The 16,533-nt window shown below is 57.3% G+C and overlaps 1 protein-coding gene across 3 annotated transcripts; it reads right to left on the bottom strand.

The window, feature by feature from the left end:
- Positions 1-1,399: 1,399 nt before the first annotated feature.
- LOC121672991 (tumor necrosis factor receptor superfamily member 13B-like) lies at positions 1,400-16,527 on the bottom strand. 3 transcript variants are annotated; one of them, XM_042045979.1, is made up of 5 exons: positions 16,494-16,527; positions 5,430-5,570; positions 4,393-4,509; positions 3,673-3,882; positions 1,400-2,790 (listed from the first exon to the last, which is right to left on the bottom strand). In XM_042045979.1, the coding sequence occupies exons 2-5, from the start codon at positions 5,566-5,568 to the stop codon at positions 2,516-2,518; spliced, it is 741 nt and encodes a 246-aa protein (XP_041901913.1). In that variant the 5' UTR covers positions 5,569-5,570; positions 16,494-16,527; the 3' UTR covers positions 1,400-2,515. The 3 variants fall into 3 exon arrangements, with proteins under 3 accessions (XP_041901913.1, XP_041901912.1, XP_041901914.1); XM_042045978.1 differs by lacking the exon at positions 16,494-16,527 and adding an exon at positions 7,667-8,111; XM_042045980.1 differs by lacking the exons at positions 5,430-5,570; positions 16,494-16,527 and adding an exon at positions 4,787-5,423.
- Between the last annotated feature and the right edge of the window lie 6 nt (positions 16,528-16,533).

The raw sequence follows: 16,533 nt of genomic DNA, 5'->3' as shown, positions 1-16,533 counted from the left end.
GCTCCTGAAGTGCCTGTCCTCGCTGGGAAGCGCTTGGGCAGGGGGGGGCACAGAGCTGAGGGCATTCCCAGCCCTGGTGCTAGCGGAGGATGTGCTGGTGCTGCCCCAAGGTAAGTGCAGAACCTTTCACCTGGAGCACAGATTTCAGTGCTGGAGCCCGATGTGGAACTGCAGAGAGAGTCCACAGAGCTGCTCCGAGGGCTGGAGCCCCTGTGCCATGGAGCCAGGCTGGGAGAGCTGGGGCTGTTCACCTGGAGAAGAGAAAGCTCCAGGAAGACCTCAGAGCCCCTTCCAGGGCCTAAAGGGGCTCCAGGAGAGCTGGAGAGGGACTTTGGATAAGGGCCTAGGGTAACAGGACAAGGGGAAATGGCTTCACACTGCCAGAGGGCAGGGTTAGATGGAATATTGGGAAGAAATTCATCCCTGTGACGGTGGGGAGGCCCTGGCACAGGGTGCCCAGAGAAGCTGTGGCTGCCCATCCCTGGAAGTGTCCAAGGCCAGGTTGGACGGGGCTTGGACCAACCTGGTCCAGTGGAAGGTGTCCCTGCCCATGGCAGGGGATTGGAATGTGATGATTTTTTGAGATCACTTCCAACCCAAACTATTCTGGGATTCTCCCTGCAGAGTCTGAGCATGTTTCTGGGAAGGGAAACCCAGAGCAGGAAAAGAAGTGGGGCTGACGGTGCTGGGGGGCCCCACCTGAGGGGGATCAGAGCCCCAGTGAGGGTGGGGAACCCAGTGTTGTAGGAAGGCAGAGGAAGCAGGAGATGGAGCAGGAGAGGAGGGTGAGGAGAAGCCAAGGGGCTTTGGAGGTCTGAGCATGAACAGGAGCCTGAGAACAGAGCAGGAGCAGAGCAAGAATGCAAAGGGAGGCTGAAGGATGTAGGAGATGAATGGCAGAGCAGGAGATGGTGGGAGGACAAGAAAGAAGCTGAGCTGGAACAGCAACCGAGAGAGCGGGGAAGCTGAGGGAGAGATTAAGCTGTGCCAGGGTGCAGAATGAGGAAGAGCTGAGGCTGAGCAGGGGTGGAGGCCAAAGTGAATTCTGGGGCTGAAAGACTTTTGGAGGTCTAGAGGAATTGGGTTGCCAGTGATGTCACAGGATTTGGGGCCATGGTGTTGGAGACTGTGGGAGCTGAGGCTGTGGGGCAGGAGACCACAGGAACTGGTCTCCACAGGAGACCACTGGAGACCACAGGAACTGACAGCAGGAGACCAGAGGGCATTGGAGCACATTCCACAGGAGGGAGCAGAGGCCATGGAAGATGCTGCTGTGGAGGTGGAGGGGAAGCTGTTGATGTGAGAGGGGAGGCCAAGAGGGTCCCCAGGTTTACTGGGATGTAGGGAAGGTTTGGAAGTTGGGAGACCCATCCACTGTGGAAGCTGGAAGAGTGGGAGGTGACCAGAGTGAGAGGCTCAACCTCCCAGATGATGCCTTTTAATGATAAGAAAGTATTTACATTTAAAGAGATATATAATGTAGAAGGGACAGAATCTGTTAGAACTCTGCTTGTGTTTTCTCCAGCTGTCTGCTTTCCCAGCACAAATTTGTGCATGTATTGACTTATGTTTATTCTTCCAAGTTTGAAGCTCTAGTCTGAGACAGTAGAGGGGATGGGCTCCTACCAGGAGCAATTCCTTACCAAACAAAAAATTCCTACAGTCTCCTTTAGTGGAAATGAGAACCTCAAGTTACACATTGAAACCCCTATTTTTCCATGGTAGCTTTCAAAGCCAGGTCAGATAAAAATATACTCTCAAAGCAGCTTTATCTCCAGCTGATTCCTCACTTTTACCAGCTCTTCAGGATAACCCAGGTCAGATATACATAAATCCAGTTTTGTAGAAAGATCGCAGCCTTGGATGAGTTTTCATATTTAAACCCAATTCCATTGAGGATTTTGGTGCCTGTCCCAGCTCCTTGTGTGCAGCATCATGCCCTGTCATGAGGCAAAGCCTCACCATCACCCCTGGCTGTGCTGGAAGCTGACAGTGGAGCTTCCCACACTGGGTCCTTACAAGTTTCACCAGTGAATCCTTGGGTCCAGTTCCATGTTTGAGATGTTTACAGAGCTGCTGCAACTTGTTCTGGCATGCAATGGAATCTCCAAGCAGGGAGAGGTGAGCTCTCCATGGGGACCAGTGAGCAGCAGGCACCACAGCCTGTTCCTTTGCAGGGATGCTGGGGGTGGAACCAGGATGAAAAGCCCCCATGAGACATCCCCGATGGCTGGGATGCACTGAGGTCAAGTTGGAGGATGAAGTCAGATGCTGCTACATGGGAGGAGACTTCTTTCACTGGGAGTGCACAAGAACAATGGGAATTTAATTTCCTGAGTGGAAGCAAACAGCTCTGTGCAACCTCCAGCCCTGTCTGTATCCTACAGCCCTTGGCACAGCCGGGGCTGGGTAGAGGCTGTTCCAGTCACTGGCAACAAGAGGGTGAAGCAGCTTTGGTTTGGAGGCAGAGGGAGCATCCCTCAATTGTGATCCCGTGCTGGAACATCCACTGTGGTCACACCATGGGTGTCTTCTCCTGGGAAGGAGAACAGATGATTTTGAAGTGGCCATCGTCAGGGCTGGGAATGGCCCCAGCGCTTCCCGTGCTGCAGATGCCGGTGAAGGAGGGAGCAGCCCTTTCCCCAGCTTGACAGGAGGTGCTGTGGCAGGACTTGGTCTCTTGTACAGCAGAGCTGTGTCCAAGGAAGCAGAAGCCACAGGTTTCCACTGGCTCTGGGATTCTGATGCTGGTGAATCCATCACCAACGCTGCCAGCTTCCACCAGCCGATCTGCAAATAAACAGTGCGGCAGCTGAGGGGGTTTAGAGCAGCTTTTACCTGAGGAATGCTCTGAAGTGCTGCACTAGAGCCTGTGAAAAGCTGGTCCTGGAACAGGAGAGGACATCCAGCTCCCAGCATGGATTTGCTGCATCACCTAGAACACCCAGAAAATCTCTCCAAACCTGGTGGCTTCCCTTAAAAATGACCCTTTGATCCCCATGTCCTTCAGCAAAGCAGACAGGAATGGCTTGAGTGACAGTCCTGGGAGTGACTCCAGGTGTGACATTGGCTCATGGGCTCTTCCTCTGTGATTTTTGATATTCATGGCTTTGAGGTGGATGTATGTAAACAAGGATGTGTGTGATGTGTGTGCAGAAATAGGTAAGTAGGCAATTTTTCTTTGGAAAGGCAGGAGAGAATAAAAGGAGGAAGAATAAAAACACCTTTTCCATGTTGAATTTCTCCACATTATCCTTTCTCCTTTTCTTCTTAACACATGGACTTGTGAAGCTCATCCGGCTCCAGAACTAAAACAGGGGTTTTCTGGGACAGGTGTTTATTTTGGAGGAGGATTGGCTTTTTGCCCCTCAGCCTCTGGATGGAGACTGGAGAGGTGCTGGCTATAGAGCCTTGCCTGGCAGCGGGAAGCTGTGCCTGGGGCTTTGCAAGGAGTGACTGAGGAGGGGGTTATGGTGGAGAATCGGGCACAAGGGTCCAGTCCTGCCCCTCTTCCAGGCTCAGACTGAACCACATCATTGTCTTTGCTTTTCCTCCCTCCCCTGTTCAGACCTGGCTTTGCTTTCTGCCCCTCCAGCAGTGCCTGCCAGCATGAGCCTGCCCCCCACAAGCTCCCCACCCTCTCCCAGTGCCCCCAGTGCTGCCAGCACCCACCTTTGGCAGGGTCCTCCTTGCAGTGGCAGGTCCCAGCGCTGGCTTGGCAGGAGACCCCCTCTCCCTTCCTGCGCAGGTGAGTCCAGCCCAGGAGCAGGGAGCAGATGAGGGTGCAGAGGCAGAGCCCCAGCAGCAGGTACAGCACCAGCCACGGGTCCTGCTCCGCACACGCCTTCTGCTCCAGCACGGCCACCGGCCCCGGAGGGGTGGCTGTGGGGCAGGAGAGATGGGGGAGCTCAGACACCTCCGGGGTGGCTTTCTGATAGGGAAAGAGCTGATAGCACCTGTGCCCTCCCCTGGGAAAGAATTTCACAGCAGCTCTGTATCCCCTCTGTTCACCTGCACTTCTCTTCCGTGGTGAGGTAGAGGAGATCCCTTCCCACACCCCATTCACACCCTCCCCTATCTCCAGGGATCGTCTCAACCCCAGTGTAGGACTTGTAGATCTTGAGGATCTACCTGTCCCCTTGTATTCCCCCTCCCCGAGGGCTGGGGGCAGCTCAGCCAGGTGGGATCCACAGCTGCCAATTCTGCCCTGGCTGGGGGAGCTGCCCAACCTGTAAAACACCAGCACACAACAGGGAAAAGCCACTCTAGGATGGAGAAAATGGGAAAGAGATGCCCTGGCTGCTTTTCCCCAGCCCCAGTGAAATGGCAGCCTTCAAAAGTGCAGGCCCCTGGGACGAAGGGGTTGGGTTTGGTGGCCCTTCCCCAACTCACGCTCGCAGGACAGGGCGCATTCCTTGGGGTGCTGCCCACACACCGAGCTGCACTCGATGCAGTTCTTCACAAGATCATCGTAGTAAAATCCGGGTCTCTTGTTGCAATCCATGGACTCTGCGGGAGGTGAGGGAGATGAACACGGTGTCCTCAGCACATCCCTCCACCACCCCAGCGCCCGGATTCATGAGAGGATGAGCCCAGCTCTCTGCTCTGACAGGCACAGGGTGAGACCTGCCCACTGCTGTAGGCACTGACAGCCTCTGCAGGGCTGGCAGGATGACAGATCCACGGGATTTGGGGTGGCGTTTGGCTGGAGAGCTGGGAAAAGGCATCTGCTGGCAGCTGCTCAGGGAGGGGACGGTCTCTGCCAGCCAGAGGCAGCTGTACTCACCTGGGAGCTCCTGGCTGCTGCTCTCAGAGCTGCTGCTGCCGCCCTGGGGCTTGCACGGCTCTTTGCGACACACCAAAACCTGCCTCAGCAGCAGCTCGGGATGCCAGGAATGGCATCGCCTGTCCTCAACGAGGAGATGTTCCCTTGTGGCTACTGAATGAACCCTGGGACGGCGTTAAGTCAACCTCAGCCTGTGACTCATGGCAGGGCACTGGCACGGGGTTTGGGTGCAAAGTTTCTCTCTTCCTTTTCCTTTTCCCCACCTGTTTTCAGGACATCTCAGTGCCTGTCCCACGTCGGGGGTTTATCATTACCCACATCCACTGAACGTGGTGGCTCCCCAGCCCTGCCTTTGGAGGGTGGGGTGGCCCCAATAGGGGACGTGAGTGCTGGTGTAGCCCTGTGACCCCAGAAGGGAGCACTGCAGAGATGCAAGCGCTTGATCCTGGTCTCGCTCCTGAGCTGTTCCCAGCCCCAGCCTATCCATGGGAAGCTGTCAGGAATCCCCCTGTGTTTTTTGCTTGAAGCTCTGCAAAGCTGAGCTGGCTCAGAGCCTGCCCTTGGGCTCATCCCGGGGTCTGATCCTCCCTCCCAGCTTTGCCCCATCCCTGACTCTTCCGTCCAGGGACACCCCAGCACTCACCACACACAGCATCACACCTCCTGGCCGGGCGCTGGCTGCACACGAGGCTGCAGGGGATGCACTGGGAAACGAGGGTGTCCCAGTACTCCTGGTCGGTGCAGTTGTTCATGGCATCCTGCCCCACACGTGTCCCATCCATGGCTGCAGAGCAGAGGCACAGGTAGGTACGGGGTGGCCACCACGGGGCTGCTCTGCAGCCGCCTCATCCCTTTCTAGGGCTGGGACCCCTTGCAGGGAGATCCCAGCTGTGCCTCAGCCCCCTCTGTTCCCAGGCTTGGGCAAGAGCCCAGGGCCAAATCTGCTCTTCAAACTGTGTGTGTGTCCTGTGCCACTCTCAGGGGACACACGGGGAGCCCACCCTGGCTTAGAGGTGCCCCGAGGGCATCCCTGCACCTGCCAGTGGGAGCACAAGCACCGGGGACCAGTCCTGTCTTTACAGTCTTTTCTGAAAATACCAGAAACACGACCTTGTGTGTCATTCCTGACATTTCTCTTGGGTGTTCTGGTGTCATAGTGAAACCCGAGCTGATGTATAAGACACGTCAAAGCAACAGAAGGAGGGAAATCTCCCCGGGAGACTTCAGGCACCAGTTTAACCAGTGCCAGCTGGAGGTGGACGTGCTCTTGTCCCTGTCATGGGCTGCTTGTCCCATCCTCTGCTGCCCCGGCGCTCCCAGTGCCCGTGTGCACAGGAGCAGTCCTCAGCAGCACAAAAATCTGCTCCAAAGCTACAGTTTGAAGAATTAGCTGGCTAATAAGAGCTCCTGTGTTGTGCCACACGTGGTGTCTGCGGCCAGCGCGACGGAGCAGCTGCAGGAGGCTGTAACCCAGCACGAGGGTGGCCATGGTGGAAACGTGCCCTTTGCTGCCTGAGAAGGCTCCCGGGAGCCACATCCCTCCCCAGAGCCGTGCCTGGAGCCGCAGCTGTTTCCTGCACGGGTGGGAGATGCTGGTGCTGACGGGAACCAAAGGTTTAAAACTCCCCGAAGCCGCAGCGCCGGCCTCTGTGTGCCCAAAGGCTGAGCTGCTGCTTTGGCAAAGCCAAACCCTTGATTTTTATCCAGAATATCCCCTGCACTCTGCCAGGATCTCTCCTCTCTCTCCAGGACTTGGGAGTGTGCAGAGATTGGGTACTTTGCACGTTGGTCGTGCCACTGCCCACCCAGCACCTTCCCTGCAGAGGGGCTGAGGATGGGCTGGGTCCTACCTGGGGCAGCACATGTGAAACTCTCCCATTCCCGGGGAAAAATCCTCTCTGCACTGGGATGCTGGCCTGACACTCCCAGTTGTTCAATGAACATTGCTGTAAAATTAAATAATTACTTTCTGTCGAGCTGACTGGAGACATCCCCAGGGCAGAGCGAGGCTCAGGCCATCACTCTCCTCAAACGCTCTTGGAAGAATCTTTGTACCCAGAGAAGCCCCCCGAGGGGGGCAGGAAGCCCCTGGGGGTTACTGCAAGCCCTGGGGGTGGCAGGGAGCTGAGCCATCCTTGACCAGGGTGGGGTTTCCCATGGGATAATTGTATGGGAAGCAGAGATCTGGGGCTGTGTTAAAGCCAAGGCTGCAGCCTAGGGACCTCCTTCCCTGATGCTGTGAGGGCACGTCCAAGGAAATGTTTGGCCTCATCTAGGCCAGATCCTCCCCTCCTCGGGGAGCTCAAGGTACGTGTGGTGCTCCCAGCACAGGGCAGCCGGACTTCCCAGCCGAGGGTTTTCCAGCAGAAACAGGTGAGTCTTCCTCTGCCTCTCACCCACCAGGACCAGCACCCCGAATTCCCCCACTGACCCCTCACACCAAGCTTAAGTGACCATAGGACAAGGGAGGATGGTTTTAAGCTGGAGGAGGGTAGATTTAGATTAGTTATCAGGAAAAAATCCTCTCGTGTGAGGGTGGGGAGGCCCTGGCACAGGGTGCCCAGGGAAGCTGTGGCTGCCTCATCCCGGGAAGTGTCCAAGGCCAGGTTGGATGAGGCTTGGAGCAACCTGGGATAGTGGAAGGTGTCTCTGCCCATGGCAGGGGGTTGGAACTGGATGAGAATTAAGCTCCCTACCAACCCACACCATTCTGTAATTCCCTCTCCAGTCCCACAGCACTGACCACCAGCAGCAGGATGGGAGCCCTGAGCAGACCCTCCACTCCCTGCTGGCACTGGGAGAGTGACCAAGCCCCAAGCCCTTGCACAGACAAGCCCCTCACCCCATCTCCCCCTGCAGCCTCTCCATGGGGTAACTCACGTCTGACTCTCCGTCGGTGTCTACTCCCCCTCGGCTCCTGCCATGGCCCCACGAGCTGTGGCCCCGAGCCCCTGCATGGCTCAGGGGTTTATTATTAGAGAGAGATTTGATTAATGCCTGAGCTGTGCATTTCCTGGGGTTTCCCCTTGTCCCTTCTATGCAAATCAGCTGCACACTCAGCACCTTGCATTGGCTCATGGGTCCCTGGGCTGCTGGGGACAGGGTGGGAGGGACACTGCAGGGTGATGTATCACCGGGACCAGGGACAGGTGTCCTGGGCAAGGCGGCCACGTTTGAGAGGTTCTTGCTGGAGTGGAGGCTCTGCAGCACCTGCCCTTGCATCACAGGACTGCAGCAGAATCCCAGAATCGTAAAGGTTGGACAAGCCCTCTAAGATCTTTGAGTCCAACCATTCCTGCAGCACTGCCATGTTCACTGCTGAACCACGTCCCCAAGTGCCACACCTAAACGCCTTTTAAATCCCTCCAGGGATGGTGATTCCACCACTGCTCTGGGCAGCCTGTGCCAGTGGGATGTTTTCTTCTGCAGAGAAAGATGTTTCACTCTGTACTGGAACCAGCTGCCAGGACCAAGCATCACTCAGAGCACCCATCCTTTCCCTGTTCTCAGGACGGTCGGCACAAGCCGCTGTCCTGTCTCCTGCTCACAACTCATAGAACCTCTCGTGGAGCGCAATAAGGTGCCTTAAACACTGACTTTCTCTGGTGCATCCATGTCTGGGAGGCAGGAGGGCTGTGCTATGTCCTGCGTGGGTGACTGAGTCCCGGCTGGGCTCGGGGCACGAAGCATTAATAACACATTAATAGCACAGTCATAACACAGCTTGTTTTCACAGAGGGAAAGAGCCACCTCTGAGCTGCTGGCAGCTTCCAGAGGTTTCTCCCTGTTTCCTGCAGAGATGCTGGGCATGGCTGTGGCCATGGTGCCAGGAAGAGGCACGAGGTGCTGGGAGCATGGCAAAACAGTGACTCAGCTCAGTCCAGAGGGACCTTTCTGCAGAAACAGCTGAAGGAGGAAGGAAGCAGCAATACCTGATACTAAAAACCTCAGTGGAGCAGCGTCAAGGGTTTTTCTGTTTGGTTCAAAAACTCCTGTTTCGTGCTTGCCATGTGGAGCTGGAATGGAGAGACCAGAGGATGTTTTGTTACTGTGTCCATTGCAGGGATACTGGAGGCTGATCCTGATCATGGGGAGCAGAGCCCAAAGCAGAGGAACCCAGAATCTTGTGATTGGATGTGGCCCATCACATCCCAGATCCTGAAGGAGAGAGGGAAGCAGCACTGGTACCATCCAATGGACCACAGGGCTTGGTTCAAAGACCAGGAGAGGAGGCACCATGGCCACAGGGACACTGCAACTGCAGCACTGTGCCGTGTCGTGTATCTGGTACAAAGGATGGGATCAGTGCTGTGCTTGAGGCTCCCGTTGGGAAGGAAATCATGATTTTGGCATTGCCAGAGCTCTTGAGTGTGGCAGAGTGGAGCGATGGCCCTGGAGAGATGGCCCCAGCCCTCTGGCTCTTGGGGTTTTGCAGGGGAAACTCACCTCTGTAAATAGCACCAGAGACTTGCAGTTTCCACCCTGCTGAACCCTCAAGAGGGAAGTGAGAAGCACTTGGGGGTGGTTTGTCCCTCCTCGCTGAGCAGGGATCAGGCAGTGTGGTTTCAGCTGTAAAATTCTGGGGCTGTGTGCATTGGAGCCCGATTTCCTTGGCTGTGTGGCCTCACCCTCTGTGCCCCAAACCTCATCACCCCTCTGACAGCTTCCAAGGATGCTCTGTGCCTCTCCAACACCTCCAGACGTGGTCCCCCGTGAGCTCCTGTCTCACAGCCAAGGCAGTGGCTGCCACCCTGCCCTGCCTGGGGTTGTTCCTGTGGTTTTGGCAGCTGCCACCAGCCCCCTGTTCTGGATTTCTGGATCAAACCCTTCCTTTGCTGTGTTCACTGGTTCCCCAGAGCATCAACCAGCAGCTCCCCACACATCCTCCCAGTGCAATCCATCCCTCTGCATGGCTTTGCATCCATCTGCATCCCCCCCATATAGTTTTGCATCCTTCAGTGCCCATCTGCACCTAGCTCCAGAGGTGCCATGCTCTATTTGGGTGACAGAGCCCAGCTTTGTCCTGACAATAAAATCTATTTTTCTGCTGGACTCTTGCCCCAGTGGCCTTGCTGCAAGGAGAGCTGCAGGTAACAGGCAGACAGGGTGGATAATGTTTGGCTCTGAAAACCTTTAGGGGGTGCTTTGCCTTCCCCTTGAGCGGCTTTCCTGGGATATTTTCCTCCCCTCAGCCCATCTGCTTTGTGCAGTCCCTGAGCCTTGGCCAGGACATTTGCTCATACATGTGTTCCCTTTAGGACCTGAGGAAAGGGGCCTTGGTGGTGATGCCTTTTCTTGGTCTTAAAATTAACACGGTTAGAAGGGAAAAGGGGATTTTACTTTGGTATTTATTTTAAGGATCTTCAGGTGCACTACATCTAGGTTGAATGTACTGAAATGCCCCCCACAATGCCCCCGCAATGCACACCCCCAAAAGACCTGGTATAACATTATAGGTCTTACTAATTAGCATATCTATCCAAAATTCCCCAATGAGAGGCTTGAATGAGCCCCCCTTCCCAAGGAACTTTCCCCTGGATGGTTCTATCTTAGTTTACAGAATGTGTTCTGGAGAGGACCTTGGGGTCTGGGGCACACTAACCCCTCCCTATGAAGCTTCTAAAATGTTTAGTCTCCTAACTTAACAAACAAGTCCAAGAATGTAGGCAAAAAGCACTAAGAATACAGAAGCTGTAAAAAGGTGTAACAGGGGTACAAAAGAAAAGGCAAAAAATCTTCATGGCGCCAGTGGGAGGAAGGGGCAGGGGAGCCCTTTTGGGTCGAAACTGCCAACTGCGGAGCCGGGCTGAGCGCAGACGGCTCCGAGCGCGGCTGCCGAGGGCTCATTTCTGTCACCCCAATTCCCTGCGGAGGCGCTGGGGCCAGGATGTGCCTGTCCCCTGCCTGGGCGTCCGCCTGGCAAACCACAGAGTCACCGCAGGCTGAACCCCAGGGCTGCGGCCGCACAGCGCCCACCGCCGCCGCCGCCTGGCTTTGGGTGCGCGGCCCTGGGGACCCTGCGAGGCTGCAGAGCCGCGGCCACGCCGGGGCGATCCCACTCGTGAAGAGCCATCACCGTGTGCCTGTGGCCGCGTCCCCATCCGCCCGGGCTGGCCCCCCGGGGCCGGGGAGCCTCGGCGCGCAGCTCCTGCTCCCCGCTGCTGCCCCGGAGCGGCGGGGCCCGGCGGGGCCCGGCGGGGCCCGGCTGTGTGGATGTGTCCCCAGGAGATGGCACCCTCGGCCAGCCCAGCCCGGCTCCCGCTGCGCCCCGGGGCTCTGGCTGCCTCCGCAGCCCGAAAATCCTCCAAACCGCCCGCTCCAGCCCTGTTTTCGCCAGACGGGCCAAGGCGGGGGGTAACAACGTATGGAATGGTTCGGGTTGAAGGGACCTTAAAGCTCATCCAGTTCCACCCCGTGACGGGGGCAGGGACACCTTCCACTATCCCAGGTTGCTCCAAGCCCTGTCCAGCCTGGCCTGGGACACTTCCATGTGGGGATCCAGCCCCCCAGGCTGGCTCCTGCCCCTCCCTGGCACCTCCGTTTGCACCAGCCCCCAGAGCCTGGTGGGTTCAGGGCTCCCCGTACACCCCGCACTGCTCCATTCCTCCCTTTGCTCCTCATCCTGTCACCATCTTGTCACCCGGGGCTGCAGTGGGGCATCATCCATGGATGCCCAGCACGCACCGGTGTCTGGGCACTGTGACAGCCCCTGTGCCGAGGGTCTGTCCCTCACAGAGGCTGTGCCAGGGCTATGGGTGAGCCCTGAGTGGTCCAGGCATCATCAGGGTGATGCTGCAACAGCCTCCTTGCCAAAACCTGGCACAGATCAGGAAAAGGGAAGCCTTTTACCAAAACCCAGGCTGTGCTCAGGGCTGGCTCCCCAAACCCAGCAGCCAGCTGGAGACCGAGGATGGCCAGATGGGAAAAGACCTGGGTTGGCTGTGGTCTGGCATGGAAATGAGCAAAAAGCCCTAGAAATGCGTAGGGAAGGAGCAGGGAAAGGAGGGTTCAGTGCCAGGGCTGTGAGCTGAGGTGTAAAGCGTGGGTGGCAGATAAGGGAGATGAGTCAAAGAACAATCTTTGGCCAGAACAGCTGATCTGATTACGTGGAGTTTTGACCTGGTGGGAACAACTCCTTGTCCTCATCGCTGAATTCTCTCAGGAGAGGCGTTTTCCTGGCAGGACCCTCATGGGAAGGGCTTTGCAGCCTGCCCAGGAGCTCTGCTGTTAATTTTTAACACTAAAACCCTGGGGAAATTCCAGAGGACTGGAGGTTGGCCAGTGGGAGTCAATTTAATATTTGAAAGGGATAAAAGGGCTGATCCTGGGAATTACAGGCCAGGTGAGGCTGATCGCCATCCCTGCACAAATTATGGGCTGGGTAATTGAGGATACTGTCAGCCAAAAATTAGAAGCTAAAAATATAATTAAGGTCGTTAGCTTGGTTTCATGGATGGCAGCTCCTGTCAAGTGAGTCGGCTTTGGTTTTTGGCATGACTCTGGGCTGGCTGATAAAGCTAATTGTGCTGCTGCTTTATAATGGGTTTCTCCAAAGTATTTAATTTAGGGCCATGTGACAATTTCATTTGTAAAACTTGCATTATACGGAGTCAGCAGAGCAGACATCCGACGGCTGCGCTGGCAGCTCCGGGGCGGTGGCCAAGGGGGCGAGTGATGGAGGAGGCTGAGAGCACTGGCTTTTGCACAGGGTGACGTTTTTAGGCAGGGATGCTGAGGAGAGACGGGGTTGGCAGGGCAGGCAGCCTCACAGGGGGATCCCCTCTGCCCTGCCCAGCAGCCAAAATGAGGGGAAATACAGGTGGGGACGAAAGATATGGATTTTCCTGCTAAAGCAGAGTGAGATCCCATTGCAGCAGCAGCCGTGGGACTCAGCTACTGATAACCCATCCAGCAGTGTAATTAATCAATTTTAGGAGAAAGGTATGAACTTGCAGACATTTGGCATCTCTGGACAAGAGGAAGGCTCTGCTTGGTGGGACAGGATTTATTGTGGCTTCTGGGACAAGCTCAAGCCTCTGCATGCGTGTGCAGCCTGCTCTGGACCATCCTTGTGGGCTTTTCCACCCCATGGAAGCTGCAGCCTCCTCTTTGGGCTGCATCAGCTGCAGCTGAGTGCTGTGGATTTCATCCAGGGGATAATTTGGGCCCTTTTATTTCTCCCAGTGGGAAAATTGGGTTTGAATGGAGCTTGGAGCAACCTGGTCTAGTGGAAGGTGTCCCTGCCCATGGCAAGGGGTGGAACAAGATGGTCTTTAAGGTCTCTTGCCACTTAAACCACTCTCTGATTCTGCGAAAATTTGGCACAGGCAGGGCAGGGCACAGAGACAGTTCCCAGAGCAGCCTAGGAGCCTTTCTCTCCATCCAGGAGGGTGTTTTTCACCCCATATGGATTTCCAGCCTGGGGGTCTCACCCCTGTAAGACACACGGTGGCACGAGGGGCATCCAAGCCTCCCTCGGTCAGTGTTTCCCCAGCCAGATGTTCCCCAGGCAGGGCTGTGGGGGGCTCTGGATCCCTTCACAGCCAGGGACTGCATCCAGCATCCCACACTGGGACTCCACTTGGAGCAGGGCACAAGGAGGGGAGCCCTCACAGGCGCCACTCAGTCCAAGCCTGGATCCAGTGTGGATCCCAGGGCTTGCCAGCTTCGAGCCATGATTCCTGCCCTCTTCCCTGGGCATCCATCTGTCTGGCTCCACGGTAATGACGGCGAGCTGGCGGCACAGAAGGATTAAATGACTTGCCCAAGGTCCTGTGGGGAGTGATGGCCACCCGGGAGGAGCACCCGGCTGTCCTGCTCCTGCTCCGGCAGCACCCGGCCCTGTGAAAAAATGTGCTGCATCAGAGCCAGAAAAACATGGCACAGCCACACGGCACAGCCACACGGAGCACGTCACATCCCGGTGACATCCTGGCGGGCAGAGCCAATGGATGGTCCTGGTGGGATCTCCACACCATGACAGAAGCAGGTGCTGCTCTCCTGTCACCGGTGGGGTTTGATGCCACTGAACCCTTTCCCAGAGCTGGAGGGTTTTGCCGATGCCCTCCCCAGGCTGGGCCAGCGCAGCCCAAGCCAGTGACTAACACCTCCTGGTTTGCAGCTTGTTTACCTGGCGCTGGGGCTTCTTTGGAAGGCTGACTCACCACAGCACCTTCCCCCTCTGCCACTGCAGCTCCCTGACAAAAACTTTCCATTTTCCCATTGTTTTAATTGCCCTCATTTAAGAAAACTGCTCCAGCAAAAACTGGCTCTGGGTTGAAGAGACCTGTGTTACACATGGCAGCCCCAACTGGTCATTCCCACAGCGGTGGCAATGGCGGGATGATGGGGTGGGACATCCACTCCCATGGCACATGTTGGGGACCTCAGTGCTATGGCTGTGCCAGCATCTGGGGCATGCAGGGAATATCATGGGCAGTGAGCTTCCAGCAGCCACCGAACGTGGCACACGGACAGCCGGCAGCAGGCAAACGCCGGCTCCATGTGGCTGAATGCGGCCCGACAGGTTTGTGGAGAAGCCTGTCCCGTTCAGCTGGATTTTTGGAGAGGCTGGAGCCAGCCCCGGCACCAGCCACTTCCCGCGAGCTGCTGCCGGCTCCGGCAGAGCCGTGCGTGGCGCCAGGTCGTGGCCCCCAGCCCACGGGGCAGGCACAGCCTGCAGATGGGACACGCAGGGCCTGCTTCCTGCTCCATGCTCTGTGCCAACACCGTGGCCTTTTTTGGGGGAACAGTGCCCCGTGAACTAGGGAAAGAGCAGCCCCTTCTCTCCTGGAGGGATCCTCTAGTCTGTGGGGTCCATGACCTGAGGAAATGGAGAAGGGACCATGAGGACAACACTCAGAGGTGTCCATGGAACTGCAGAGGGGCTTTTTGCTGGAAAAAAAAGCTGGGCATCTGTAGGAACTGTGGGGCGCAGTGCACACCAGGTCCTCAGCAAGCAGTGTGGCAGGGAGTAATCCAACACTGGGGATGGAAGCAGGGAGGAAGGAAAGGGAATCAGGGAAGGGCAAGAGCTGGTTGAGAAAATCATCCACCCTTCTCCAAGGAGCAGGATTTCTGCAGTCGTGTGCCAGGTGAACCCTGGACCCGCGGTGAGGGTGGCAGGGTCTGTAAATTCCAGAGGGAAAATCATCTCTTCCTGGGGTAGGGTCATGCTGCATTTATAGGATCAAGGAAAAGGTGGGAAATACCAAAATGGTGATGAGTGGGGGTCTGGTGGCCGCTCTCAGCCTGGGAGCATCGTGTGGGCTCAGGGCCAGGTGAGGATGTACTGGGGTCACTGGTGCCCAATCCATGGCACACGGTGTGCGCTGTGAGTGGCCCTGGCGGGAGGGAGAGAGATGATTAAAGCTGCCTTTGATGAAGCAAAAATTAATAAACAAGCAGGCAATTGTGCTGGGCTTTATTTACTTGGGATGACAGCATGGAGCCGGCGTGGCGGGGCCGCTGAGGCCGGGTCCCACATCAAACAGCGGGACAGTGCCGGGCACAAGGGGACCACGCCGTCGCCTCCTCTCTGACGGGTTTTTCCTGGTCCCAAAAATCCAGGAAGGTCCATGTGTCTGTTCCTCATAGCAGGGCCCCATCCCACGCCGGCAGGGAACACTGGAATGAGCAGGAGATGCTCTGTGCTGTGGTGATATCTGACTGTGGTAGGATGTGCCAGTCTTGGGTGCATTTTGGAGGTGCTACTTGGCACCTTGCCCTGGCCCCCTGCTCCAGGGTCAGCATTCCCACCTCTCTCCTGACCCAGTGATGCTCCACAAGCACTGAGGTCCCTTCCCTGGTGCTTCTGTGCAGAACTGGGGCTCCCAAGGGCACAGCTGGGAGGCCAAACCCATGGCCTCACACCGGGTCCTTATCAGCTGGTCAGGAATATTTACCTGCCGGTTTCCACCGGATAAAAATTTGCTGGACAAACAGGAGTCCCCAGCTGGCCCCAGGGCGGTGGCACAGCAGGGACATGGCTGAGGTGGGACATGCACCTCTGTCCCTGCTTCATCCCCACTCGGTCCCATGCGCTGCAGGTCACCGAGGTGTGACAGGAGTGTGAGGGACATTATCCCCACCAAATCTGTGTGTCCAGGGGCTGGTGACCCTCAAGCCCAGCTGTGCCAAGCTAAGCCGAGCCCAGCTTATCTGTGCCAGGCTGAGCCAAGTCAGGTTGAACTGACTTGGGCTGAAGGAAGCTGGGCTGGGCTGAGCAAAGCCGAGCTGAGCCAAAACACGCCAAGTTGCGGTGGGCTGAGCTGAGCCAATCTGCGCCAAGCTGGGCTGAGCCAAACCGGGCCGCGCCAGGCCGAACCGGGCCGCGCCAGGCCGAACCGAGCCGAGCCCAGCCGAACCGAGCCGAGCCCAGCCGAACCGAGCCGAGCCCAGCCGATCCCGCCCCAGCTGTCAGCGCACCGCCCCTCCCCCGCGGCCGAGGCGGCCCCGCCGCGCCCGCCCCTTTCCTTGCCCCCCCATTGGTCAGCGCGGCCACTCGGTCGCGGCGGAGGCGCGTCCCCATTGGCGGGCGGGCCCGTCCGTCCGCGCCGCGGCCTCGCCCCTTTTCTGCCTGGCTCCGCGGCGTTGGAAAGTTTGCGGGCGGCGCAGTCGGGAGCGGCTCCCGCAGCGTCCGCACGCCCGGCCCGCCCTGCGCCGGTCCCCGGTCCCGCACCGCACCGACCCCCGCGCCGCCCCTCACCGTCCGGCCCGGCCCCGCAGGGCGCGGGCAGCGCCGCCCC

This window comes from Corvus kubaryi, unplaced genomic scaffold (genome assembly GCF_017639235.1).
Source record: "Corvus kubaryi isolate FWS band 111438036 unplaced genomic scaffold, C.kubaryi_AGA036_p1.0 65074, whole genome shotgun sequence".
Classification (NCBI taxonomy): domain Eukaryota; kingdom Metazoa; phylum Chordata; class Aves; order Passeriformes; family Corvidae; genus Corvus; species Corvus kubaryi.
The sequence above is the reverse complement of the archived record's forward strand: the minus strand, read 5'-3'. Positions and strand labels throughout refer to the sequence as shown.